General features: G+C 40.8%; 1 protein-coding gene across 5 annotated transcripts in view; it reads right to left on the bottom strand.

Annotated features, from left to right (window-relative positions):
* ptprq (protein tyrosine phosphatase receptor type Q) overlaps positions 1 to 27433 on the bottom strand; it is a 43489-nt gene extending 16056 nt beyond the window's left edge. For 2 of the 5 annotated variants that reach the window (XM_020612284.1, XM_020612292.1), the window contains exons 1-47: positions 27404 to 27433; positions 27005 to 27286; positions 26685 to 26902; positions 25612 to 25792; positions 24977 to 25348; positions 24558 to 24869; positions 23706 to 23999; positions 23332 to 23631; positions 22637 to 22767; positions 22416 to 22545; positions 22182 to 22335; positions 21992 to 22098; positions 21391 to 21488; positions 20781 to 20949; positions 20317 to 20577; positions 20034 to 20194; positions 18556 to 18667; positions 17505 to 17613; positions 16380 to 16494; positions 14908 to 14977; positions 14610 to 14809; positions 14253 to 14481; positions 14026 to 14154; positions 13762 to 13908; positions 12137 to 12300; positions 11065 to 11572; positions 10794 to 10955; positions 10514 to 10693; positions 10279 to 10386; positions 9518 to 9799; positions 9123 to 9404; positions 8557 to 8677; positions 8310 to 8464; positions 8056 to 8201; positions 7150 to 7321; positions 5406 to 5726; positions 5040 to 5315; positions 4764 to 4915; positions 4335 to 4476; positions 3387 to 3662; positions 2912 to 3283; positions 2020 to 2129; positions 1601 to 1787; positions 1279 to 1523; positions 1062 to 1131; positions 666 to 824; positions 142 to 433 (exon numbers count right to left, since the gene is read on the bottom strand). In XM_020612284.1, coding sequence (XP_020467940.1) covers positions 142 to 433; positions 666 to 824; positions 1062 to 1131; positions 1279 to 1523; positions 1601 to 1787; positions 2020 to 2129; positions 2912 to 3283; positions 3387 to 3662; positions 4335 to 4476; positions 4764 to 4915; positions 5040 to 5315; positions 5406 to 5726; positions 7150 to 7321; positions 8056 to 8201; positions 8310 to 8464; positions 8557 to 8677; positions 9123 to 9404; positions 9518 to 9799; positions 10279 to 10386; positions 10514 to 10693; positions 10794 to 10955; positions 11065 to 11572; positions 12137 to 12300; positions 13762 to 13908; positions 14026 to 14154; positions 14253 to 14481; positions 14610 to 14809; positions 14908 to 14977; positions 16380 to 16494; positions 17505 to 17613; positions 18556 to 18667; positions 20034 to 20194; positions 20317 to 20577; positions 20781 to 20949; positions 21391 to 21488; positions 21992 to 22098; positions 22182 to 22335; positions 22416 to 22545; positions 22637 to 22767; positions 23332 to 23631; positions 23706 to 23999; positions 24558 to 24869; positions 24977 to 25348; positions 25612 to 25792; positions 26685 to 26902; positions 27005 to 27062 — 8939 coding nt within the window. In that variant the 5' untranslated portion in view covers positions 27063 to 27286; positions 27404 to 27433. Of the gene's footprint in view, positions 1 to 141; positions 434 to 665; positions 825 to 1061; positions 1132 to 1278; positions 1524 to 1600; positions 1788 to 2019; positions 2130 to 2911; positions 3284 to 3386; positions 3663 to 4334; positions 4477 to 4763; positions 4916 to 5039; positions 5316 to 5405; positions 5727 to 7149; positions 7322 to 8055; positions 8202 to 8309; positions 8465 to 8556; positions 8678 to 9122; positions 9405 to 9517; positions 9800 to 10278; positions 10387 to 10513; positions 10694 to 10793; positions 10956 to 11064; positions 11573 to 12136; positions 12301 to 13761; positions 13909 to 14025; positions 14155 to 14252; positions 14482 to 14609; positions 14810 to 14907; positions 14978 to 16379; positions 16495 to 17504; positions 17614 to 18555; positions 18668 to 20033; positions 20195 to 20316; positions 20578 to 20780; positions 20950 to 21390; positions 21489 to 21991; positions 22099 to 22181; positions 22336 to 22415; positions 22546 to 22636; positions 22768 to 23331; positions 23632 to 23705; positions 24000 to 24557; positions 24870 to 24976; positions 25349 to 25611; positions 25793 to 26684; positions 26903 to 27004; positions 27287 to 27403 lie in introns of those variants that run through there. The other 3 variants (XM_020612301.1, XM_020612307.1, XM_020612317.1) reach the window with 3 other exon arrangements.
* Between the last annotated feature and the right edge of the window lie 18 nt (positions 27434 to 27451).

The raw sequence follows: 27451 nt of genomic DNA, 5'->3' as shown, positions 1-27451 counted from the left end.
TCTGGTTATTTAATTGAGTTCACCACATCCTCTGTTTGGCATCTGTACACGCCAAACGTGACACGTGATCCTCCACAATGGTGCATGATGACAACTTCACATTCTCTATTGATGTATGTTGAGTGTGTGTAGCGCTCTTACACATAGACTGTGTCAGACTTCAGAGGTCCATTGCAGAACCTGTCTGTGTGATTCTCCCCCATACAATCATCGTTCTCTCCAATCACATAGGTAAGTGGCGTAGTGCGATTGTTCCTCACTAAGGCCCAGCTGTCTCCAGACACATTGTGAACACCTCTGCTGTGTGTGTCTGTGCGCAAACCCTCATTCCTCAAAAGACACGGAGGGTTGGGGAACCCAATGTCAGTCAGGTAAGGGGCAGGACGATCAAGAAATGCATTCCTCCAGTTGGTCAGATTCTGGATGTCCTTAACTGTGACAGGATGGAAGTCAGAGAGGAAATGAATCACAGGGGAACGGAGTCAAATATCTGCTGACCTTAAGCCCTTCGGCTTTCGCTTACATTTAGCCTTTTGTGAGCTTAGGACAGAATGAGGTACTGTAAAATAAGACTCTAGCTGAAGCTTAAAGCACAAACAAGACCAATAACCAGGTGTAACCTATTCAACTAAAAGTGACGGCTGTCAGTGTTGTCAGAGTCATACCTCCTGACTCGGCCACGATGACCTGAATTTTTGTGATTGGTCCATTATCGTCACTATAGAAACAGACAGGCATGTGGATGATGATAGTCTTATGGGTTACTATGGCAACCCCTCCTTGGCCCATCACTGCCTGGGGTCTTTGAGTTGGCTTGTCCGGGGCTGGAACACACATACATGAACACACAGAAGCACACACAGTTTGTTGCGTGTAATACAATGTGTAAAGAGATGCACCTCTACATCTTCAACCCAAACCTTATTGCAGAATTAACATTTGGCTGTGTCAGAACAGCTACATATTGTGTATTAACACTGTGCATTGGCTCTTGTGTGTCTCACATAAGTGCTGCACTGTTGCAATAAGATAGTGGAGACACACAAAAAAGGGACGTGTACCTTTGATCCCTGTTGTTATCTGCACATGTGAGCTGGGAGGGCTCCTACCAGCCCCGTTCCTTGCTGAAATCTAAAAATAGACAGACATAAAGAAAAGAGACAGCAGAAACATGGACATGAACAGAAAGGAATTAAAGAAAATAATTTGAACATGAGTAAGGTCATACAGTAGGGGGCTTTGAGAGAGGGAATGTGCATGTCTGTGTGAGCACTTCACCTGTATACTGTAGCTGCGTCCTCCTTTTAGGCCCTCTATGACAGCAGTCAGTGTGTTATGCTCGCTTTTGATTTTATCTGAACTAAGGCTTAAGTTCTTGACCAGCTGGTCCTTTTCATATATGTACACAATGTAGGCGGTGATGTTTCCATTGGGCTCTTCTGGGGGGTTAAAGGTTACCATCACACGGTTCACTTCCTCTGGGATAGCTGATACATTCACATTCTTGGGTGGGTCTTTGGGTTCTGGGGACCAAGTAGAAATGATTCAAGAAAAAAATAATGATAGATATTTGGTCACATTTGCTGTAAATGTCACATACCCTGCTCCAGTGTTCGAAATTCAGTAGGTCCAATGGCTTTCCCCTCACTGGTAGCGTTCTCCAAAGGACCAGTGAAGGCAGTGACAGTCACAAGGTAACGGGTGAAAGCAGTCAAGTTAGTCAAAATAACAATCCTCAACTCTTCTGGAGCCCGGACTGTTGAGACGTTCAAACCGGTACCATTCACCTGAAATCACAGCACAGTTCACTGAAACATTTAATACTTTTTGTCATGTTCTTTGCATTTGTATGCAAAGAACACACCATATGGTATGCTAACCCGGTGGTGAGCTGCTGCTATTTTAAAAACTCTGACCAAAGTAAGGCCATGTTTATCTGTTCTGACAACATTTTACACTTCACTGATGACACGTTCAGTATTTGTGTGTATCTGTACAAATATAACCCAATGAGGTCACCTGCACAAGATATGAAGTTGGTCCAGAGAGAACAGCTGGAAGGTCCCAGGCAATGTGAAGGCTGTTGGAAGTTGGGGTCACTTTTAGGTTACGGGGAGGTTCATCGGGGCCTGAAGGAGAAAATAAGAGAATCACAAAGTGCTTATTGTGTGCTACTAAATGAAATGGTTCACACCTCATCTGAGTCTAATTAATTTGTACTGTGAAATACCTCTTCAAATATGCCATTAGTACTACCCTGGCAGGTCAGTATTTTGTATTAGACAGTAAAATGATGCTAATGGGAATCCAGGACATGATGGTATAAATGTGTCAGCGTCATTCTCACTGAACCAAAACAGACTCTTATCTCTCATTAAAAACCACATTACAGCATCTTAACAGGTTATATTAAATCTGACATGTTAAAAGATTAAAAGGCTGGTAATGTGCTACATTTTGTTGTTATCAAACCAGTGTCAATTGATGTTTCCATTTTAGTACTGGCTAGAAATGCAAGGTCCATCCCTTTCAAATGTTAAGCCTGACCCAAGTTTTCATTTTAATGTGGTCATGTGACCTCTCAAGTGGCTCTTGCATCTGCTCAAGTACATGCCTGGTACGTGACTGCGCCTTAGCTATGAGATATCACTGTAGACAGTTAATGCTAGGTTGTTAATTGAGGTGTGTGCCTTATTGCTTTATCACTGAAGAGAAGAATGGTATCATTCTCTGCTGATTTACTATTGAATACCTTTTGCAATCTATTTTTACTTGTCTTTAAAGGGCTTGCATACTCTTTGACACTCCATAGTCACATTTATTTGCAATAATACAAAAAATACTACTAGTCCTAATAAAGCCTGACCAACTGCAACACAGAAAAATCATATCATCAGCATGATGACCTTACTTCCAACCAATGTGCGTGCATAATTCCAGAGTGTATATTGTCCAACTCCAGCGTTGGTCACAGCAGCCACTTTGAAGCGGTAGTATCTGTATTTAGCCAGGGAACTGAGTGTGATGCTGTGGTTCTTTTTAGTGCTGCCCAAAGCAGGCACTAACTCTGTGAAACTAGATTCCACACAGGCTAAAGACAGTTCACCCTCTGAGGCTGGCTGCACAGTAGGTGGAATGAACGTTTCACAGACAGTTGAAAGCAGCTGGGCAGTGATGTGGTACTCTTTTAACAGGCCTGGAATGGAGTGTGGTGGAGCCCACTGAAGAGTCACATTGTTAGCTGTGACTTGAGAGATGGTGAAGAAGAGAGGGGCAGTTGGGACTGGTTGGAGAAACAAATATTAAATCTGTAATTAATTTATGCATCTTTAATAGATGAACAGCTGTGACTGGATGTGCAAAATGATTGCATTAAGACTGAGTACCTGATTCAGAAAGAGTGGAAGCTGTACAGTTTACTCTGTTTCCAAGTCCTGCAGAGTTGACTGCAGCCACAGTGAATGCATACTTCTGCTTTGGTGATAGCCCAGTAATGGTGTACCCTGGTGAGTGAGACTGGTGCGTGTAGGACTGCAAGTCTACCTTCACTTGGATCTCATAAAAAAGGATCTGCCCATTAGGGTTGGCTGGAAGTTCCCAAAATAGCTGAATTGAATCCCAGCTCACTCCCAAGCAAGACAGGTTTCCCACAGCATCAGATGCTGCAGATAAACAAAGAGTGAGACAGTGACGCTCTTTCACTAGTGTTATGTTTAGTTAGCATTTGTTACTGTCCACTATAAAAGGAAAGATCCAAAATCAATTTCAGTTGCCTATGGTTATTTCATGACAGGCTAAAAAAGGCTACTACACATACTGTATGGTCTTTGCACAGGACTATGATTTACTGGAGTCTACAAATTTATAGATTACATATACTTTATGTGAAAATAAAATAAACTAACTTTATTTTAATCAAAGCTTTATGGCCAATCATTTCCGCCGCTTTCAATTTATCTTTGGTTACAGCTCTGCTTTAATGAACAGTTTATGGAGGGCAACACATTCAGTTTGTCCTTGTATTTGAACTCCTTCATTTATCTGTTCTTTAAATTCCTTTATCAAAAGGACATTAAATAAATAAATAAATGAATACTAGATGTTATTGAACTGAGATTTAAAATTACTGGCAGAGAAACATTATTTGTATTTTTACATTGTTTTTATGTGTGTGAATGAATGATTTGTGTTTTTGGTGTATTTTTATGTTGGCAAGACTGCTTGCCTTGAATTTCCCCTTGATGGAAGGGCAATGTATTTCAAGACTGACTGAACCATGAACAGCAACCTAAATCAGTGTTACCCCCCTTGTGCGTAGACGGAGTGTACTTTACCTGACTCATTAGTGGTGAAGGTCATAGGGCTGCTGAACTGATTGCCATGGCCCACTCTGGTGTAACTGTAAACACTGATCTCATAGGAGTTATGAGGTTTGAAGCCTGATAGATACTGTTTGGTCAACGGACCAGAGGAATTCTACATTTGTGCACATAAACACACACACACACACACACACAAAGAAACTTAAGTGATTTTAAATCAGCCAATCCTGATTACTGGAGTAGATAACGTCTTACTGTATTTGCACACATATGTGCATGTACATTATGTAGTGTGTATAATATTACTGCTGAGTGGTATTTGAAGTGTGAAATTAGAGCTACCGTCAGTTGGATAGTGTGTACTCTTACTGCGTGGATCTCTAGAGTGTGTGTTGTTGTTGTTACTGTGGAGTGGCTTTTGATGTGTGAAATTAACAGTACCCGGTGTGTGACAGTGTGTGTCATGAGGTCCTGGATCCTGAAGCCATACTGTATCACTACTCCATTTGGCTCCAGAGGAGGCTCCCAGCTCAGCCACACAGAGACTGCCGTCTGGTTGTATATAATTAGGTTACGGGGAGGAGACGTGGGGCCTGAAATACAAGGTTAGGCAGACAGAGCAGAAGACAGACTCAAACAGAGAGTAGATACAGTATACACATATTAATAAATGAATACCATCTCATTAGGAAATTTTAGACCTGCTTTCAAACTAACCTGCCTCATCAGTGTGCAGCTGCAGCAGCAGATAAGGCCCTGAGCCTTTACGCGTCGCAGCTGTTATAGTGAGGTTGTAAGCTGTGTATGGATGGAGCTCAGTGAGGATGAACGAGGTGGTGGGGGTATGTGTTATGTTAGAATCCCCTGGGCCAAACAACATGAGGGTATACTCTGTTATTTCCCCATTGGCCTCAAGAGGGCGCTGCCAGACCACAGCGATGGAGGATGATGAAAGGTTCCTTGTAGACACCAGCAATGGAGCAGAGCTAGGAACTAAAGAAAGACACGCCCACACACGTCAAGTGGCCACAGTAAACATCTAAATCATACTTCACAAGTGAATGTTTGTGTAGATAAACTCACCGTCATCATCTGTTCTCAGGTATGTTGTGCTGGTATGATTGTAGGCAGCGCCAGCACCAGTTGCTGGGGTAACAGTAAACACATAAGGGAAATACTTTCTGAGTCTTGTAAATAGGAAGACATTGTCAGTAGTGGTGTGCTTGATGGTCTTGTTGACAGCTGGAGTGCCTTGGTTGGATATGTCTGGAGGGATGCCGGCTTCCTGTAAGGTGAGCAGGTAGTAGAGACGGCCGTTTGGCTCCAGGGGAGGATCCCAGCTAACGATGATGGCTGTGGAGCTGAAGATCTGAGCTGTCAGGTTTTGGACTGAATCACTTGGCACTGAAGAAGAAGACAAATAAAACTGTGTTACTATTATTAACTACCAATGATAACTGTGAGCCTTTCAATGAAAGTTTGCCATACTGTGGGGCATTAAATTATTGTACCAATCAACCATACACACACTGTCACTTGAGCGAAAATGAATAGTGCACCAGTCATTAACATCATCATCTGTCACAAGCACCATCATAATCATTGGCAAAACTGTTGTAAATAACTAAATCAACAACAGCACATCAAGGAAAGCAATACGCCATGGCATTATTCCAGCAACTCAGGACACAGCAAAGTGAAACACAACAAACACAGAAGCAATATCCAACAAAATTGACAAGCCATTTAAGGACAGACAGTGACAGTTAGGAGGAAAGTTCACATAATGAAAACCTTATGACTGAAAGGGACTGAGGAGAAAATACTCAACCTGTTCATCATCTCGGCCTCTCAAAAAACAAAAAACAAAAAAAAAAAGCATGGTACACAAAGCAGAAATAAATGGGGAGATGAAGGGCAAAGAGGAGATAAAACTTGAGATATCCATAAAATGAATGAGTGAGTGTAAGAAGCCATGTGTGTGTGGGGGTCTGAGCCCAGGGGAGTGAGCCCCAATTGGGCTTGGCTGTGCGGGAGAGACAAGGTGCCCTGGAGGTCCGGTGCTTTGCTGAGAGTGGAGCAGCTGGAGCACAGGCAGAGATACAGAGTCAGTATGACCAGTGATCATTCAGAAACAGAGATTACTTCACAAGCAAAATGTCAACAAGGAAAAAAAATCACAACATACAAATATATAAATGTATATGTGACAAAGTCTTTGGCAGCTGTCTGCACCATTTTTCTCAAAATCACATAAAAACAAAGAGATCATTTTACAAACACTTTATCCTTTCACTGAGGGTAATAGTACAACTAAATATTATATGCAGATTTTTGTTTCCATGACAACAATGGAAGTGTAGCATGAGCATTGCCAGGACTTTCTCAAAGCATGTCAGGCTTTATTGTTTCTCTGTGTCATTACATTTTAAATGGGTCTGTGCTCTCTTTCTCTTTGTCTCTCTGTTTCTAATCCCTCACAACCTTCTTTGGTAGCAGCTTAGCAAAAGGAAACACAAACCGGCTGTCTTCAAGGCACAGCGTCACAGATGAAGAGCCAGTTTGCCAGACTGACAGTTATCTCCTTTCACTACCAGGCTGAAAGTTACGTCTTCAATCGCAGAGTTTTTATGTAATTTTTTTTTTTTAAGTTGAAGAGTTGTGGAAAAAGTGTGCAGACTTGCCCTCTAGTGAGGTTCTGAATCAGTCTATACAATAATTATTTGGCTACATGTGCAGGAATTTATCCAATTTTCAATGTATTCATTTAGCAAATTTATATTGGTGTATGAATATGTGTTTGTGTTTGTGTGTGTGCATGACTGACCAGCTTCAGGTAAAAGCAGGGTTATTGGGTCACTCTTGACCCCTCCGTCCCCATGTGCAGTGCTGGAGGTCATCCAGATGGTGTAGGTAGTGCCCCCAATCAGACGAGTCAGAGTGTAGGAGAGGGGTGAATCGGGAGATACAGGGGTAGATAAGTGTGAAATGGGAACAGTCTGTGGAAAAAAAGATTATGGTTAATTTCACAAACTGACACAGGCATTCAAATTAGAGTGCAATCTGCGTTGTGTATATACAAATGAGTGTCAAATGGAAAACATAACAAATTCTTCATAAAGTATTATAACAGTATTGATTTTTTGACCATTTAGTGGCAGCAGGAAAAGCTGTAACCATAATGTGAATGTGTTAGCAATTAGCTATAATTTATTATTATTATTTAGCTATTTATCTGGAAGATATAGTACAACATTAGCATTCAGTTTGAGTCATGTTTATGTCCACCTGACAAATGTACTGTAAGTCTAATATTCACTCTGTTTTGTTTTCCACCAACTCCTGAGAGAAAGACCTGGCTCTTTAGCAGCTACAGTTAATATTAAGCTATGTTCACTAGCTAGCTGTTAACTTTGTCTTCTCTGGGCAGGTAGCAGACAGAGGGCTTATCAGAGCCTGCTTTTACTGAAAAGAGTTGACTACTGTAGCTTGAAACAGGGTTTGTGAGAATGGAACCAAAAGTAAGTTTGTGGGTTGTAAAAGCAAAATAATGGGCTAATATGTTAAAATTCCTTCAGAGCTTAGGGGAGCTGCTGGGTTGTGTGATAATCCTCTGTGGGCTTGTCGCTACGTGCAACCCTTCTTACACACAAGTGCTCATTTGACCAGTTTTGATATAACAATATTGATTCATGCAGCTTTAATTTCTCTGTATGTATGCAGTATGTCTCACCTGCCAATTCACAGTGTTGTTAACAGAGTAGTAAATAGTGTAGTGTACAATGATTCCATTGGGTTCAGTAGGTGGGCGCCACAGCAAGGTGACAGAAGAGGTGGTCCTGTTTGCAGTGGTCACATCCTGTGGGGGGTCAAATGGCTCTGAGAGTAAAACACAAAAGCAGAGAGAAATTAAGGAAGAGAGAAGAAATATTTTACAAATTTTGTAAGGATGATAAAGGTCATTGTCAAAACTCTTTTATCCAGCACCTTTATAGGCGACGGTAAAGCTGATGTAGCTCCTCACACCTCCATCTCCCAGTCTGGTCCAACTGGAGACAGAGGCATTGTAGAGACTTTCTGAGTCCACCTTAATAACCACTGATGTCTTTGTCACATTCTGCCACATCTTAGTTGTTTCATTACTAAAAGAAAGAGCAACCATTTCACATTGCTTTATGTTCTGTTTTCATTTTAAACTTCTGAATAGATTGATTATGTAGATTAACTAACTCACCCAACGCTGACAATGTAGTAGAGAATGTCTGAATTGGCTTCAAGTGGCGGTTGCCACGACAACTCTACTTCATAGTCTGATAACTTTTTGGCACGAAAAAACCGAGGAGGTGTGTCTGGAGCTGAGATGTAGGAGAAAGACTTTCCAGTAACATAGCACCAACAGGAGTACAGCCTATCAGTGCAAAAGATGTACTGAAGAGGGATTTAAAAAAAAATTGAGGTATACTGTATTTGCACTAGGGAAATCCAGAACTGAGAAGGCGCCAGAAACATGCCGGAGAGAAAGAGAACATTGCCCTGAAATGAAAATCTGGTTAGTAAAACTGGTAAGTAGAAATCTGTAGTTTGTGTTTCTCAGTCCTGATGGGAGACACAAGTGCCACGTTGGATTCAGTACCTGTAATGTAACAACATTAGCATGAGCTGAAACAGAGGAGGAAAATTTGAGAGGAAAGTTAAATTTAATCAGATGCCCCTTGAACTTGTCAGCCAGTTATGATGTAACCACGCAACCTGCTGGAACTGAAAACAAGCCCCTCCCCTTTCCACACCCTTCCCTCTCACCATCCTCCAGTGTAGTGATGTTGAGCGGCTCACTGGTGTAGTTTCCCGGTCCAACACGTGTGTGTGCCCACACCATGACACGATAGTGTGCATACTTCCTCAGATGCGTGATGTTGATGTAGCTGGTCAGGGAGGTGAGGTTCAGGTGATGAGAGGAATTCCAAAGATCCAGGCTGTAGTGAGTAATGATCCCATTAGGTGACAGAGGAGGGTGCCAGGTTATGTGCACCTCACTGGGACTGACTGACTCATAGGAGAGGCCATATGGGGGACTACCTGGAACTGGATAGAGAACACAAGAAGATGCACCTGTACTACAGTCTGAGCAGTTGATATTGTCACTAAAGATTTTCATATGTGTGCATTCATGTGGATGGATAAATCAATCAACACACCATCCTCTCCAGACAGCAGGTACAAAATATTTGACGTTTGGTTGCCATGACCATAGCGTGTGTATGCCCTCACAGACACGTTATAGTAGGAGAATGGTTTGAGGTTCATCAGAACGACTCTGTTAGAGGACGTGTTTATCAGTGCAGAGTGGGAGTGATTCATATACAGGACCTCGTAACGCTGGATCACCCCATTGGCTTTCTCTGGTGCAGACCAGGTGAGTGTGGTGGTGGAGGGCCTAGAGTCTACCACAGTGAGGTTCACAGGAGGGGAGTCAGGCTCTGAGGGCCAGATGGACAAGAAAAAACCAAAAGGGATTAACATACTGTATTGTGTGACATGCCACTGACTAAAACACAACAAAATGGAACCATGAATAAATAAGCAAATAATCAAACTGATGTGGTATCCAGGTAACAGTGACACTTCAAAAGACACATAATAAATTTGATAAATCAACTCACATATTAAATATCACTTTCAAATTCATTCCCTGTTACAAAACTGCTGTGGCATGCACCTCACAATGAGCCCCAGAAACAATTCAACAAGGTAGAACAGGTACACAAAGCTAGAACAAGCTAGAAAGCTTTGTTACTTTGTCTTTAGATTGAGCATACAGAAAGCTGTGGCATGCAATTTTAATTTCATTGCACTTCCTAGTTCTTGACATTCCATTTAGTCAAATATTATTTTTGCACCTTTTACCACTTAACAACAAATGTTTTGTATATTTAAACATCGGGTGTTCAGCACATACCATCCTCTAAGGTGAAAACAAAAATGTCATCCTTCTCAGACAGCAAGCTCTCTCCCACAGCTGTAGATGCAGCTACACGTAGCTTATAACGAGTATATTTGTCCAGGGCTATACATTAAAAAAGAAAAAAAGATATCTGTCAACAAATTTGTATTAGAATGGTTATAATTATTTTGATGACTGCATAAAAGTATTCCAAAAATGTGAATTAATCAAGAGAATTTGTGTACTCAACCTGTTATCAGTATGCTGGTAGAGTTTGTAACCCACTGCTGGGACTTATTACTCTGTAGATTGAGGCCATAGACAGTGTAATGTGTGATCCGTCCATTTGGGCTGGGGGGTGGAGCCCAGCTCACTCGTATGGAGCTGGAGCTAATGTTTTGATAGGACACGTCGAGCACTGAGCTTGGGACTAAAAGACATACACAATTGAGACTCTTAGGGACACATGAATGTTAAAACATTTATTCTTAGCTTCCTGTGGATAACAATCGCTGCATATGACCACCCACCCTGCTCCCTGGTCTTCTCAGTGATATCTGTGGCAGGGCCCTCTCCCACAGTGGTGGAAGCAGTGACTCTGAACATGTATTCAGTGAAAGGATCCAGATGTGACACCAGATAAGACAAATCTTCAGACAAAATATCCACCACCTCCTCTCTCACAGTTACACCTACAATATGGACACACAGGATTTATAAGCTTTGGAACGAATAGCAATCCTTGTATCAAGGTGCTGCAGGATGTTAAGAGAAGCACTGTTTACATTAGTGATGTCCCACCTGTAGTACCAGATGATATTGCTCTGCGTGTTGAAAAGTGCCCTGTAATTGATGCATCATGTGTGGACAAGCGGAGCTGCCCTGGGGTCAGTGGCAAAGGGGAGGAGGCTGAAGTCATATCCTGAGCATGCGATTGCTGTGTCAGCCAGGGTGTAAGCGTAGCAGATGGCACAGATGTGAGAGACAAAGCAGAGGTCCCAAAAACTGGAGGGTCAGAATACTGAACATCTATGCTGTTAGACTGTGAAGCAGAGGTGGATGTCTCAGTGACCATGGGTTCAGTTATAGGTAGAACGTCAGGGTCAGCGTAGTGGCCAGTGCTTGTAAGTTCAGAGGGTGTGTCAGTCATACCACTGTGCACTGTGCGATCATCAGCACTGGCTGTGAAAATTGGTGGTGATGTGATCAGACTGAGCTCCAGACTGAGCTCAGCAGATCTCCTATGCTTCCCTGGGCTGTTACGGACATCACAGGGAAGTGTTTCATATTGAAACAAATCAGATGTATTCTGAAGAAAGAAAAAAAACATTTTAAGTTTTCCATTTTTTCGGGCTGAGTGCAATAATCCTGAAGCAGTGATCCTCAATCTGTTTGACTCATCAGCCTTTAAAGCAGTGTTTCCTTGAATCAGGAGGCATCAGTAAACAGTAGATATGGTAGACAGGTTACATGTAAATGTATATGTAGATATGTCATCTAACAGAGGAAGTGGACACAGGGACTGGACGTAAAAGTCTAATGCAATTCACAAGACCAGTGGTTCAAAAATACAACCTTTTATGAAGTATATTTTTTACATCATTGAGAAAATGCCATAGCACTGCTGAACATGTTAATTTACAAGTGTAGTGGCATTTTGTTTTTGATGATATATGGTTAAGGCTGATGACACTGCCTTAAAATTACCAAGGAGTTTATCTAATGCTTCCTTAAAGGTAAAAGATGTTTACAGAACAATTAGATCCAACCTTTTCAACACAAGGGGCTTAGATTTTAACAGGATTTTCAGGAGTTCTGAGATGTAAAGAAGTACAGTTATGGTGGCTCTACATAGTTGTAACATCTTGCTTACTATGCCTGCATTGAAGTAGATGTCCTGCAGCAGAGTGTTGTCAGAAAGGACCTGCAGTCTGTACTGGGTAATCACACCATTGGGGTGGGCAGGGCTTCTCCAACTCACACGGATTGAAACCGAATCCTTGGCTACAGCCATGAGATCCTGCACTGCACTGGGTGCTACTCACATTAATACACAAGCAAAAGCAGACAGAGATAAACACAGACTTAGAGCTCTAATTTCTTGAAATAGGGTGCAGCAGTAAATGCAATTTAAATTACACATGTGGGTGCCTCTGACAATTTTTTTGCAGTTTTGGTGTCCACTGGCATTGATGTATATTAGATGCAGCCAAGCACAAGGTGGAAAAGAGACTGTATGCATTATTAGTGGGAGAAATGCATTATGAGCAACTGGTATCAGGGCTGGCTTTAGTAATAACTAATCAATCCAGCTCCTCTCATCCCCTTTAAAAGAACCTCAGAAAACCGGACTTTGATTGATGCCCCTGATTCCATGCCAATATATCTTCTTTTCCTTCCAGTTATTCTTATTTACTCCAATCCTAAATTGTGATGAGAAAAATATTGTGGAAGTAATATATGGAAGTCAGAAAGCCTCTGGGCCTGTAATCAGCAGCAGTTATTTTACATAATTTACTGTACTCACAACTGCATCCAGTGTTTGAAAAACTGGGAATCTAGGAGGTTATTTGCATGTAAATTTATAAAGGTTTAGTTGTTTTCAAAATAATACTATAAAAATACTGTAATCATTGTAATGCAGTGATTACAAATTAGGGATCAAATCATCATATCTCCATGGTAGTATGAAGGTATGCCTTTGTGAAATGTGATTGCTTGAGGAAACTGTAAGTGAACTGTGACATCTGCTGGGTGTTTGTTACAGATCATGGCTCATGAGCTGCTGTCATGTGTTATTTTGTGTGCCTATGCATAATTATTTCACCTGGATTTTGTGTCAAATCTTTGATTCTCATAGATCAGCTGGAGTGTACCTCCTTAGCTCAGCAAACCAGACAGACAGATGGTGCGTCATGAGCTGTGCCAACCTTGTCATATATATAGCCATATATTGATGACTAGTTTATTTAACAGTTGTGGATTTAAGGATTTATTTTAACTTGGTGTGCCTGTGAAAATACATCTGGGCACCTGGTCTCATGATTCCTACCCTACACTGTTGTTAGGAACATTGTCATGCACCTATGTGTTTGTGAGAAATGGTGGTCTGAGAAGGTCTTAACACTAATGGTTCAAAATGAGCACCAAAGCACTGTGCCTCATCCTCAGCATAAACACATTCATCCATGGCAGGAAAATACAAAACACACCAATGTGCTAAAAACCACAACTTGTGCCCAGGAAAAACTGCATAGAGACTATGTTTCAAGCTAGAAAAATAGGCACAAATAAATATTAAATAGATGTTATTGTATTATCCTTTATATTTATACAGTTATGGGTGATTTATTGCCCCCTGCCTCAACTCAAATAAAAAAAAATCTAAAGTTAAGTTTAAGTCACAATTTTTAAATCCTAATGCTAAGTGCATTTATGAGGTTTCATCTAAACCTTCAAAATAGATTTAGTAGTTTATTATTGTTCAAGTGTTCTCACCTTCAGCAGAAGTAATTATTTGATCGTGTGCTGCTGGACCCACTTCTCCAGCAGCTTTGGCTCGGACAGCCACCGCATACATTGTGTAGGGAGTCAAATCAGTAAAGGCAAATTGCATTTCTCCTGTGCTGTTCTCATACAAAAATCCTAGGAAAAAGAAGAGAAACTTGTGTATTACTGTGTATATTTTAATATGTGTATTTAGTGTTTGAGTTCTTATACATGTGCAGGCTTGCACGTGTTCCTGAGTAAACAATTAATAACCTGGAGGTCCGCAAAGATAGAGCGTGTAGGTGAATTTTCCTGTGATGATCTTGGGAGACTTCCAGGAAACAGAAATTGATCTTGACGTCACATTCATTATAGATAGGTTTTGTGGTGGGTCTTCTGGGGCTGTCATACACAAATACACAAAGATAATCATTTTCATATATGCAGTACATACAGATTAAAGGAAAAGCTACAGCTATTATCTACTTCTTTTTCCACACCTGATTCCGGCATGCGGACCATGGTGGAGGCTATCTGTCCCTCTCCCTCAGAAGTGAAAGCAGACACTTCAAATAGATAGGCAGTGTAAGGTCGCAGCTGATCAACTCCTACTGATATAGGCATGCTCCAGGCAACTGCAGGGGGCACGGCAGAGAGGGTGATGGGGGCAGACGATGCTGTTACATCCAAAGGACTGATGGTTGCACGGGACAGGATATCAGCTGCATCCTAGACATGCAAAATCATATAGGTCATAGAGAGCAGGAAAAATATATGAGAACAATATTTAATTTTTAGCCTTGTAATCCTGACAGAAAAAGAGTAGCCAGAGGTGATGGTGTAATGCAGTACTGTACATTGCAGTGAGGCAGTGCTATAATCATGAGGTCTTCTGCATTGATCTCCAGCTTGTGGACCGTCTGCCCTGAACGCACGAGTTTTGCCTTGACAGAAAATTTCGTGATGAGGCCGTTGATCTGTTGCGGCAGGAACCAAGTAATCATGACAAAGCTGTAGTTTTGAGCAAATGCTGTCAGGTTGGTCACCATGCCAGGGGCTGGAGGAAATACACACACATATACAGTACATACAATACTGTTGCTTTAGATTTTAAGTTATTTATGGAATTGTTTGTACATGTGCATGGCTACCCACGGGACTCAGCGGTCTTTATGTATAAAGACTTGCTGAATGGTCCAATTCCAGCTGGATTTTTGGCTGCTACCTAGAGAGAGACAGAGTGAGAGGGAGAGAGATTGTTGGCAGGTATTACTTACAGTATAATGATTAATGCATTTTCTTGTCAATAGGGCAGTCATCAGATCCCAGTTAGGTGCTAATCTCAGGCAATGATCCTAACAGGAACAGCACTCTGTTCAGTGATCTCAGTGATACAACAGGGATATTAACAGTATGCAAACACAGAACAATCACACGAAGCAGTATAGTGTAGTAGTAGTGTTTGTTTATGTTCAGTTATTTAAATAGGAGGAAAGAAAATCAATTCAACATTTAGTGAAACACTATGAAAAATAATGTATGCTTAAATATGTCACCTTCTTAAAGAAAGAAGAAAAACTGCTTTGCTCTTAGCTATAGGGATGTACAGGGCATGCTCTAAACAAACAGCTCTTCAATGGTAATTGTGTCTCAAATGGAGTTGTGAAAGATTCTGTCACTGTGCTTTACAAAACAAGGATGGTTTCTGCAGTCATAGCACCAAACTCATCACCCATCATACTAACAGATCTTTTTCACTTCACTGGCAATGAAGGACCTGTAATAAAAAATTACGTTAGCATTAAAATATGTTGCAGTGTAGGCTGCACAGGTACTGTAAAAAATAAATAACATGAGTAGAAAACAAGTCTGCTAGATACTTTACAGTATGTAGAGCAGACAAGAAGTACATGTGCAAGTACATGTTCATAAGTTCAGCTCTTTGCATGGTTTAGTGGGCCAACACACTCACAGGTACAGTAATACGATACACTGCCGCACGCACACACCCACGCATGCGCGCACACACGCACTTATGCAGTATGTGCAGGTATAATCACTATGTGTGTCTGTCTCTCTATTTACGCGTTTGTATTAAGGTCATTGCAGGTTAATGAATTCTGAAAACTAATAAGCACACTCACATTCAAGCTCAGCGACAACAGGCAATGGAAAGAGCAATTGATAATCCATAGATTTTTTTTTTTACCTTATTAATAATGCAATCAGGATCAATTACGGGTATTCAGCCAGATCGAGAGAACAGTGTGGTACTGTGGGATCTGTGTTAGCTAGCAACATCCACATCATAATACAAGAGGAACATTTCCAGGAATATGTTCTTTTTTTTTACCAGAGTGTATCTACTGTACTAAAAATGAATATTTAACTAAATATTGTGTGTGTGTGTGTGTGTGTATACATATATATAAACTTGTTATATTTATTTATTCTCTCACTTTTTGTGATAGAATGTTTTATTGATTAAAGTTTTACTGCATGATTGGTGTCTCGGCGTGGGAATATGATGTCCTGGGTTTTCTGTTTTGTGTGAGTTCACCAAAGAAAATTCCTACAGCTACAGTGTAATGATAATAAATTTGTGGATCATGAATTGTGTCTCGTACCTGAATGTGGTATGTGGAACCAGAGGTGAAGTCGGTGATCAGGGTCTCTGGCACTTCCAGATACTTGATCACCTGCGTGAAGGTGAGATCAGGATAGGGACATACCTCCTTGTATCTACAAGAAAAAAATATCAATATTCAAGATAATCATCTCCAAACTAGTGTATGTACCACTGGTGTTAAGTAACTAAGAACATTTAGTATTTCCATTCAATGCAACTTTATAACTCACCTCAATATTTTAGAGGGAAATAATGTGCTACATTAGGTTTAAATACTCTATTAGTTCATTTTATTTATTTTTTGAGTGGAGGAAATCTCTTTTCAGGTCATGTGAGACTAGAATTGAATTTTTAAACTTTAAAGGGGTATTTTGATCTGTAAAATAGGAATGGTTTTTATTGCAAATCAACTTGTTTCAAGAATTTTCTAAAATCTGCATTTTTCTAGTGCACTAACCTGCCTTATTCTTTCTCATTTCAGGAAACACACACCTGTTTTTAAAACATTTTTAGACATTTTTGAATTTAAAACATATTGAAATGTCTTTATTGCTTTTAGGAATCCAATTTTGACAAAATATCTATATACCACTGTAATTTTTGCAGATTCAACATTATTAAATATTTAAAGCCTCTACCAACTACAACAAAAAAGCTGCTCACATAATAACCAGTGATAATTATCCTAAGGTACAGTATAAGGTCTGTACTGTATTTATGACTCAAGGGGTCATTTGGGATAACATGTTCGCATTTGTTTGTGTATACACCACTGAATAACATTTGTGTAACATTTTAAATATATAAGATTTTTTCTTGAAATGGAGAGTCTTTACACTAGTATTACACTTTTATACTATCTGTTTCCAGCCCTTAAAATAATGTGGAGTCACTCCCATAGAGAAATACAAGTCTCAGTTTGTACATCAGCACGGTTTACACTACATATTTACAGTATTTAGATTTATATCTTTGTAATGGTCCTGCTGTCCTTTATTTCTTATGCTGTCCTCTTTTCTGTATTTCATATAATGTCATGATGACTCAGCAACTGATTGGTGTTGCAAATTCAATTTTATTGTTGAAGACAATGACAATGCAATTCTCTTGTACAAAGACCTACCTGATGACATATTCCTCAATATTGGTAGCATCACGTGGAATGGTCCAGGAAAGCAGAATCCCGTTAGAGCCTACAGCTTCGCCTTCTAGGTCTAAAGGTGGACCGGGAACTGAAAAAGTGGAAGGGAAGTGAACAAAGGAAGGGAAAGAAGAACGAAGACAGAAGAACATAAATACTAGCAACAAGAACATTTGATGTGTCTGTGTCTCATGCATTTGTGGATAAAATGTGTCTCAATGGGCTCAACTTCCCCTTTTCAGATTGCTGTATACAATACCATCACTAAGATGAAATGTGCACAAATTTTTTAATTAATACATTTTATTTATTTCAAAATCAGCATAATTTGATATATAGAATTGCTGTGTATGGGTTGATCTTCCAAGCGCATGTATGAGTGTCTGTGTGTGCCTTTGTGAGTGTGTTTTATGCTGAACTGATGAATAAGGCCTCACACAGCAGTGGCATTTCACTGACATTCACCGCAGACCCATTCATCCTGTGGTTCAAAAGCTCAGGCTTAAGTTACCCAAAAGGAATTAAAGAGAAAAGGGAGCATACCTCACAGATACACACACACACACACACACACACACACACACACACACATCTACTGTACTAATTCCTTTAATCTGTGTGAGTGTGTGCATGGGTGTGTGTGTGTGGCCTGGTATTATTCATGTTGTGGGAATGTATATCTCTTTACACAGTCACATTCTCAGGACTCTCTGTCCTTGTGGGGACAAAAAGCAAGTTCCTAAATACAAATCTTTACATTTTAGTGCGATAGCTTGGTTCAAGGTTAGGGTGAAGTTAGGTGTTAGGTAAGGTATAAGGGTAAGGGTTAGGGTGAGGCAAGTAGGGGATATGGTTAAGGTTACGGCAAGTGTCCAGGAAATCCATGTAAATCAATGTCCATTGAAGTGATGGAAAAACACTATGTGCCGCAGGTGCTGAATTAACCAGTAACGCTGATGAGAACCTGATGCCACTTTAGCACCAAAAACAAAACCCACAAACAACAAACAGTGTGTACATATGCACATCTCACCACTCTCATTAGTATTAACCATGCGGCTGACTCCAGGGCCGATGTTGGAGGAGGAGGCTGCTGTGACCGTTACAGTGTATTTTGTCCCTGGACTGACACTAACCACATCAGCCTGTGAAAACAGCAAAACACAAGCGTATGGTCACAACATACACATGTATAACCAAAAGGCATTTGACCATCTGTTACTGTACTTTCTGCTGTAGCGTAATAGAGTCTCCACAACTCTATCTGAAGAAGAACCATCTGCATAAGCTGTATGAAGGTGGGTGGTTGTGAATGATGACAGCTTGTTTCTGCTTGTGGCTTCACTTGTTTGCATCCTTATATGTTTGTTTATGCCTGTGAGACAGATGAACAGCATTGCCTGTGTTGCAGTCTTTCAGCTTTTGTGTGTGTTGAAACCAACACCGGCGTGTTTGATGTGTCGCATTAATACCCTATGCTTCCCTCCAGAAATATGACCAGGCATCTTTTATGCCTGAGGGTGCCCAACACAAACTGTATATGATTTACAATTTATATGGCAGCAGGTGTACTTATCCATACACCTGAGACACACAAATGGTTGGAGCTGTAACCATATACAGTACATCTTCTGTATATCAAAGTGTGTTACCTGTTGTGTGCCTGTCTGTGTGCACAGCAATGACAGCCATACTGTGTTGAATTCTTACCTGTGAGTGTCCCAAGTGGACTATGAGCATCAAGATGAGTGACAAGAAGGCCATACTGGGTAGCAGAGTTAGCTTTAATGTAGTCACAGCAGGTTAGAGGCCTCGCCAGGTGAGCTGCATCCAGTGTTAGTGCACAAACATTAGCGGCATCTACAGGTAATCCACTAAGCTGAAAAGATGTGATTCCGGGTCTAGAAGATGGTTAGTGGCATGATAAAAGTGTCACAGGGTCAGTTGTCCAGGCAATGGATAGTAATCTTGAAGTATCCCAAAATTTTTGCAGCTAGGCAGGAAGGACAGTGAACCTTTTCATTAGCACAAGGCTAATGCTCTCCTTCTGGTTTCTCTTGCTCTCTGGGGAGCGCTGCTTAAGCAAATGAATGATTCAGGGCTGAGCTCATGAAGCCAACTTAATAAATAATGAGATCCGTTACTCAACTCTGTGCACTGTGTGTTCTCTATATGTGTGTGTGTGTGTGTAATGTGTTGTGTGTAAGGTTACATTTTGGGGGGTATCTGGCACCTGGAAGCAGGAAAGAGCCATAATGGGGCGGGATTTAGTTGAATGGGAGGAGACACAATGCATGTGTAGTTTGTACATTCATTTATAACTTAAAAGGTTTACACTGTCATGCCTCCTGTTTTTTACTGCTCTGGTTTTTAGGTGAACTGTACTATCTTGTTGTCCAACTGCCTACACTAGACAATACAGAGCTTGTTAGTTAAAAACTAGGTTTACACTCATAAATATTTTTTTAATGCATGTAAGCAGTGTGCTTTTCACAGGGTATGTCTTTGTACCTGAATGTATCCATCACGTGCAGGGTACACAGTGACTTTTCCCTGGGTAGGTTGCAGGTTCACTTGGTAATAATCCACACACCCCAGTGCTTGCTCCCACTGTAGCGAGAATGCGTGCGCAGTCGCATTTAGGAGACGCAGTCCTCGTACACGGGTTGGCACTTATAAGGGAAAGGTAAGGGAAAAACAGAGTTAGAGAGGTCGCAAAAGTTTTTGTACTTTACTGATGAGATCAGTGCAGGTGATCATAATAGGGATTTTGACCGGTGCTGCCATTGTCTACCTGTGGTTACGGTCAGAAAGGCAGCACTTCCCGCTGTCACTCCTCTCACTCTCTCAGCACTCACGTTGTAGCTGCATCCGTCCACCAGCCCAGTAACCACAGCAACCTGTTCCTCTTTGGGTATGATGAGTGTGTTTGTGACCGATGTGTTGGCCACAGTGACTCTGTGGAAGTCAAACTCTCCAAACACACTGTCCCAGCTTACAGAAACAGAGGAAGAGTTCACGCTGACCAAATGGATGGTGCATAATCCTGCTGGGCCTGGAAAACATTGTTTCTAATATTACACCTACAGTTTTCATAATAGAGGGGGCAAAGTTATTATTTTTTTCTGTTTTATGAGGACATTATGTTTTGACTGAAGAAGTACTATCAGTTTGTTTCATCTGTACAGAGCAGCATGGAATTAATGTGTATTTAGGCCTATATGTTTCTGAGTGTGTTCCTGTGTGTATGTATCTTACGTGTAATGAACTCTCTGTGGATCAGCTGACTGGAGTCTGAGCCCAGCACACTCTGAATGCTGAGACCGTAGTCTGACCCTGGGATCAAATTACTAATCTCATAACTTGTACTCCAGACAAGCACCTCAGTCCATGATTTCCTGTCAATGGACAGCAGACCAAAAGCAAGCTGCAAAGAGCAAAAAGAAGTTCTGAGTTTTTACTGGGGCTTTAAAAAATCCAGTTTCAGTTACTGACAGTGTACTAATCCTGTAGACGTACCAGTCTTTCTAGTGTGTTTTTGTTGATGTGGGTTTTGTATTGCGTGTGCATGTAATGTGCTTGGTCATTCTTCCTGGACATGACTCTGTGGAGGTCGTACATTATTAAAGATTTGGTAACCAAATCTGTGGTGAGCTGACACTGGTTGCTAAGTAACCAACAGGTGAGTGAGGAACCTGATGCAAGTAGCCTCCTTCATTCTTAAAAGAACATTGGGATGATTTTAAGGTGTGCAAGAGAAATGACAAGGACACATCATTACACAAATCTGTCTGGAGGTTCCTATGACATCAGAAGCAATAATGCCCATCTCTGCCTCTCAATAGATACATTATTATGCATGTCTTACCCTGTATCCCTCCACCTGTCCTGGCGGTGGTCTCCAGGTGACAAACGCAGATGTCACTATCTGCACTGAAAGAGTCACTTCCTGTGGTACCTCTGGGACTAGACACAAGATTCCCATTAGCATGTCACATAATCATCATCCTCAGTGACTCTGGGTAATACACAAGTGTGATGTGACATTTGAACATACTTTATTAAGCATTTTGAACCAGCAGGGAGAGATGCAGAATTCCAACAAGTATTGCAATTCAAAAATTATTTGGTACTTTTCATGTGAGTATTTTCTTTGGTAAACATGTCTAAAATGAAACTCTTTTTTGTCTCTCATTGTTGACCTGAGAACTTACATGTCTTATAGAAATCTATCATTTTACTTTCTTAATCTATTATTTGACAATATTTTTGAAGGTGTATTTACCTATTTCTGATCTCCTCTGACTATTTGTTTCCTGCTACACTAATTTTGAAATCCAAATCATTTTCTTTTTTTTTTTTTTCTCTCTCTCTCTCTCTCTCTCTCTCACACACACACACACACACACACACAACTAATACTTGATGCTGGGTACTTCCTACTGTATGTCTTAAACTTGCAAACTTACTAGTATGGAGGATCACAGTAGCAGGTTTACTCTTCCTTTCCCTGCTGGTGCTAATCACTTCAATTGTATATTGGCATCCTGGAGCAAGGTCTTCAAAAGTATAAGATCTGTGAACACACACAACTCAAGAGGTCTTAACTTTGAATAATCAATATAGTAATCAAGTTTGGCTCAGTTGATTGAGATTGACCTTAGCTCCTGATGAGAGATGATCAGCTCCTGATTAAATGTTCTATTTCTGATTGAGAGGATGAGCCCGCTCACCACTCCCCTGACCATACTCCAGCTAATGTGTATGGATGATGTGGTTTTATAGACAAGAGTCACCTCCACTGGGCTGGGGGCTGGCACATAAAAACATAGACAATACATGTTATCAGAAATTGAAGAGCAGTGTGAGTACATGTGTGTGCTGTGTGTTTACCTGTAGTGATGTTGATGGTGACTGGGGAACTATCAGTGAAAGTCTCCTTTTCTGTTCGTACTGTAAAGTGATAGAGTCTGCCTGAAGTCAGACTAGAAAACACTGCATTCTGGCTGAACACCTTCTGCACCTGTAGCACACAAATTATATCAACATTTGCCTCCTAAACCTAAAGGTACATGTGAAACCATCCTTATTTATTTGATTTGATTTATTTTTACCATGTGTGAAGGCTCACAGTTGAGGCAGATGACCTCGTAGCTGTGAGCCTGTCCTTGCGCTGGATCCCAAAGCAGCTCTATGGATGAATCTGTCACCAGGCCCTCTCTCACTCTGCTAGGAGGGACCAGACCTAAGATAACCAACCATATCCCACAACATTACATGTACAAGTACTTACACATTACATTATTACAAGTAATAATGTCATGAATTTGTTAATAAATGTTTTTCAAAAATCCAAACATGACACTCATTCAGTCTATAATGTGGACAAAATAACAGAAACCCCTGTCAGTACAACACAATAAAATGCAATGGCACCATAAACTGTATGCTCTAAAATGACCATACAGTTAAATTAACACCACTATAAAATTATTTCAACAAAAAATAAACATTATGGCCTTCGTAAAAGGAGGATTTATTGCAGGACTGTTGTATTAGACTGCATTAGCAGTCAGCTGTGTGAACCCCATAAGGTGAAATATATGTCATTAGTTGTACAAAAGAAAAATGCTGGATTTATAGGTGATATGAGCAGGTAGGGGGGTGTTAATGGACCCACTATGAGGCCATAAAAGTGGATTTGAGACTTAATGTTCCATGTTAGAAGCAATTTACATATGTCTGGTGCCACTGGCAATCTGACTAGTACATGTTTTAATATGTGTTAGTACTAGCAAAGATAACTCACCAGTTCTAATGGGATGCGTGGAGTATGGTGGTCCCGTCTGCTCTCGGCTGGTGCTGTACACCCTGAGCTGGTACTCTGATCCGGGACTGAGGTTGTTAAGGGTTACGATATGAACTCCAGCAGGGAGGGAGTACCAGCTGCATGTATGCCCACATGATCCCTCACGTACAGCATCACAAACTCCAGGACAAATACATACTTTCACCCCATCAATCAGACCCAGCTGTGGATGCTGGATATACAGCTGTGCAGAGTTTGTGGCCACTAAAAGAGGGACCGCAACCTGAACTGGCATTGGTACTACACACAGAGAAAAAGATGGTTTATAATATGAACTAGTATGCTTGTGTCTACACTTTTCTTGTTTCGCTTACCTGTGGTGTGTATGATGCTGGTCCTCTGGCTCCTAGTTTGTTCCTTCAGTGAGACCACTCCTATGTCATAACTCTGACCTGGAGTATATGTGCCCAAATCAATGCATATGGAATGATTTGCCCAGTGTGCACCAGGACTGGATTGGTTTATCCACAATGAAGAAGCACTGTGGCTATTGAGTAGCTGGGATGTGATAAAATAGCCATCTGGAGGCTCATCAAGTGGACGGATCCAGCAGACTGTCAGATTTTGCCTTGTGCTCTGCACCATCAAACCACTAGGGGCCCTCAAAGCTAAGAGGTACAAAAAGAGATTGTTATATAGTTGTTAGCTGATATGGGCCAAAGCAAAGTCAGGTCAGACTCAAGTCAACACAATAATACATGCTTAATTGACTTGTACATGATTTTAGTTTAGACAGTTATGGACATCATCATCTCCAACATATCTGCTTTGGCTAGCATGACAGATTTGTAAATTTCTATTTAAAATAGATGCAATGCAAAAACAGTAAAAAGGAAGGGGCTGCTTCTCTTCTTAATGACACAAAGACTGTGTTATTAATGGTTTTGATTCCAAATATCTCTAGCAAAATGGCCATTACAGCAAACATCATGCAAATGAGTGAATTTGATCACACCAGGAAAGTTTGTTAAGTCCAAGTTCACTAAACCTGGACTTTCTGGTGTGATGTTTAAAATGTTTTTGGCTGCCCATCTGAATGAGCTCTTAATGCAGTAAGCCCTCAGTGTTTGCCTCATTTATGGCACCTTGGGACTAGGTGGTGTAAATTCTCAGAAGTAAAAACTGTTTTAGATCAACAGTGAAATGAAAAACAGTTACTTGCTTACCAGTCTGCACAGTCAGAGGCACTTGTCCACAGCTCTCTATCCCCTGTTTGGTGACTGTGTAAACGTTAATCATGTATTTCTTGTAAGAGTCCAGCCCTCCAATAACAGCAGTGTGCGACTGCAACCCACCAGTCTCAGACGAAATAGAGATATTGGTCATTCTAACAATCCTCTCTCGTTTTGAAGACATGTCCACACAGCGTACAACAAATGTCCATCCAGCCACACACTGTGCTTCTGGCAGCATCCAGTGAACATTAATCTGACTGACTGTTATGGGGCCCACAGTGATATTTTGTGGAGGTAGAGGTCCTGCGAGAAAGGGAACATAAACATTTGAAATTACATTTCTTAGTTAAAGCTGTTGCCTCTTATTTTGCTCTCTCTGTGTAACCTACGAGTGTAGCACTTTGACTCACTAGTGTACGCGGTCCGTGTCTGTCCCAAGCTCCAGGAGGAGCCAGCAGCGTGAGAAGCCCGAAGGGTAAAAGAGTAAACACTTCCTGGAGCCAAACCTGCCACAGTTACCCCTCTGGAGGTGAGGGAGAGGGGGACTTTGACAATTTTTTTAATACCGTTCTGGTTCCGTGTCCCCTTTTCATCCTCTGACCTCCTGTTTCTACATTCACCTTGACCCCATCCTCCACTGGCCTCCTCATGGTACTGGAGGAATATCTCAAGAGATGAATGATTAAGTGAGTTCAAGGGTGCGAGGTCACTCCAACGAAGCTCTACTTGTTGCTCTGTCACCTGAACCAGGTCAAAGGAGAATAATGATGGGACTTGAGGGGCTGTGAACGAAGGAGAAGCAGAGTAACAGCATAACAAACCTGGGAAGAAAATGAAGGAAGGAAGTGCTCTCAAATGATTGAATTATGTTTTTCATTAGTTATTTGCCCTGGGATCAAGTTATAGGTAAAGGGGTATGATATTTCCATGTGAGAAACTAGATACATTTGTAAAAGTGCAGTGATCATTTTAAAGCTAATGCCTTATAATTATTAATAAGGCAAATGTTCTCATTAAAAAAATGCATTTTACATAAGTTATTTACTCTGGTATTGGCAGATGAAGGGTAAGGGGATGTTACAGAAGAATGGAGTAAGAAAGTATCCCGGTCCTGTAGCATTCCTCTGAAGTGCAAAACAGTCTGTTTGACTGGCTGGCGGTAATGTCACCAAAGCGTGTGTCAGGTTATATGGTGAGCCGTCAGACCAGAGAGGCTGGCCCTCTTCCTGTGGGGAGACAGAAGAAAGACATCATGCACTATGGATATATACATGACACGCACTGCCGGTTCACTGTCATTAGAGTGACAGTATCAGAAACAAACCTTCTCTTTAAGGAGTAACTGCTGCCAACAAGCTTCTTCAATTTACAAATTAAACTACTTGCTGTAAAACATCCCCTCCAGTGGTGTCCTGCTCATCAAACCCTCATCTTACACAGTTTCACATTGGAACTATCTTAAATGGAGTATAAATACAGTTGTGGTTTATGATTTTTTTTTCCACAAAGAATGTACCAAAATACAGTTCATGAGGACCTCACTGCAGACTTCAGTCAAGGAAACATTTCAACTAGACAGGCTGACTTGGAAATATTATCGTATTTTGTATGCATATACTCTATATTTTTATAAATTATTTTAACCAATCATAAAAACATGCTATGTTAAGATTTATACCTCATTTGCTCTACATATTCCCTATAAACCTCTGCTTAAAAGTAATGAAAATATTTATTTTTCAGTATTTATATATGTCTTACAGAAGTCTTATTAGTACTGAAAGTGTCCTATAGGAAATGTGTGACAAAATGTTTCTATTAATGTAGAATCTTTTCAAATCAAATGTCTTAATAATCTATGCTTAAATATTTATTCAGAAAGTCTTTAATTAACAAAGTCCTCTTTAAATTCCTCAATTTTTATTCATGAACATTCTTAAATGTGATCCTTTGAGAGAGGTTATTCATATGAAAAGTAAAACATAGAAAGAAACAGGAGCTATCCTAACCATTATACCTTAAAAATTTGTCATTTTATAAGGTTTTAATTAATTAATTAATTTAAAAAAAATTCTCCAGTTCCTTTCCTTGAAATATAGCATTCTGAAATAAATCTACCTGCTGATCACTGAGTCCAGTCCATAATAGCAGCAAACTGCTGTGGCTCAAAATTTGAGAAGAAACAAAAAACAGATCTTCCAGGGTCTTCAGGTCAGCCAGGTGACTTCCATCTGCCAGGCGTTTGCAGCTGTGCTGGGCTCCATCCCAGGTTAAACCTGTTCTTCTTACAGTGAAGCAGTTCCTCCCGTTGGGCAGCCAACCAGGGGGGCATTGAGCTGGAGACAAAAATGATCATCACCTTAGGCTACAGATTCCAACTTGTCTGCAGTGTCTTCTAAGGCTGGTTATCAAGATGTGGGCATGCAGGTGTACCATACCTGTTTCCATGCCAATGTGGAATCTCTGCCTCAGGATCATATTAACCTGTTTAAGCATCGTAGTCACCACAACTATGACCTTGAAGTGTGTGCCAGGTTGAAGACCCTTCAAAGTGTACTGGGACTTTGCCTGTGAGGGGTTTATGTTGAAGTGTGTGACAGACTGTGTGTGAGTGTAGTATAAGCTCAAGCTTGATATGTTTTGTTGTCTAAGAAGCTTCCATGTCAGGAGAGCAGTAGTTGCTGTGCTGTATACATGAAAGGAGGACAGAGAAACTGGAACTGGACACAAACACATAAGGGAAGGGGTATAGACAAGAAAATCACAGCATCTTTATAAGGTATGTCACTTCTTCATCAGGATTATGGGATTCAAAACCAAAGTTCACAAAGACTCACCAAAGTGAAAGGTCTTTGCCTCAATTGTGGTATCATTCCTGCTGGCTC

Source organism: Monopterus albus, unplaced genomic scaffold, assembly GCF_001952655.1.
Source record: "Monopterus albus unplaced genomic scaffold, M_albus_1.0 scaffold5.1, whole genome shotgun sequence".
Classification (NCBI taxonomy): Eukaryota; Metazoa; Chordata; class Actinopteri; order Synbranchiformes; family Synbranchidae; genus Monopterus; species Monopterus albus.
The sequence above is the reverse complement of the archived record's forward strand: the minus strand, read 5'-3'. Positions and strand labels throughout refer to the sequence as shown.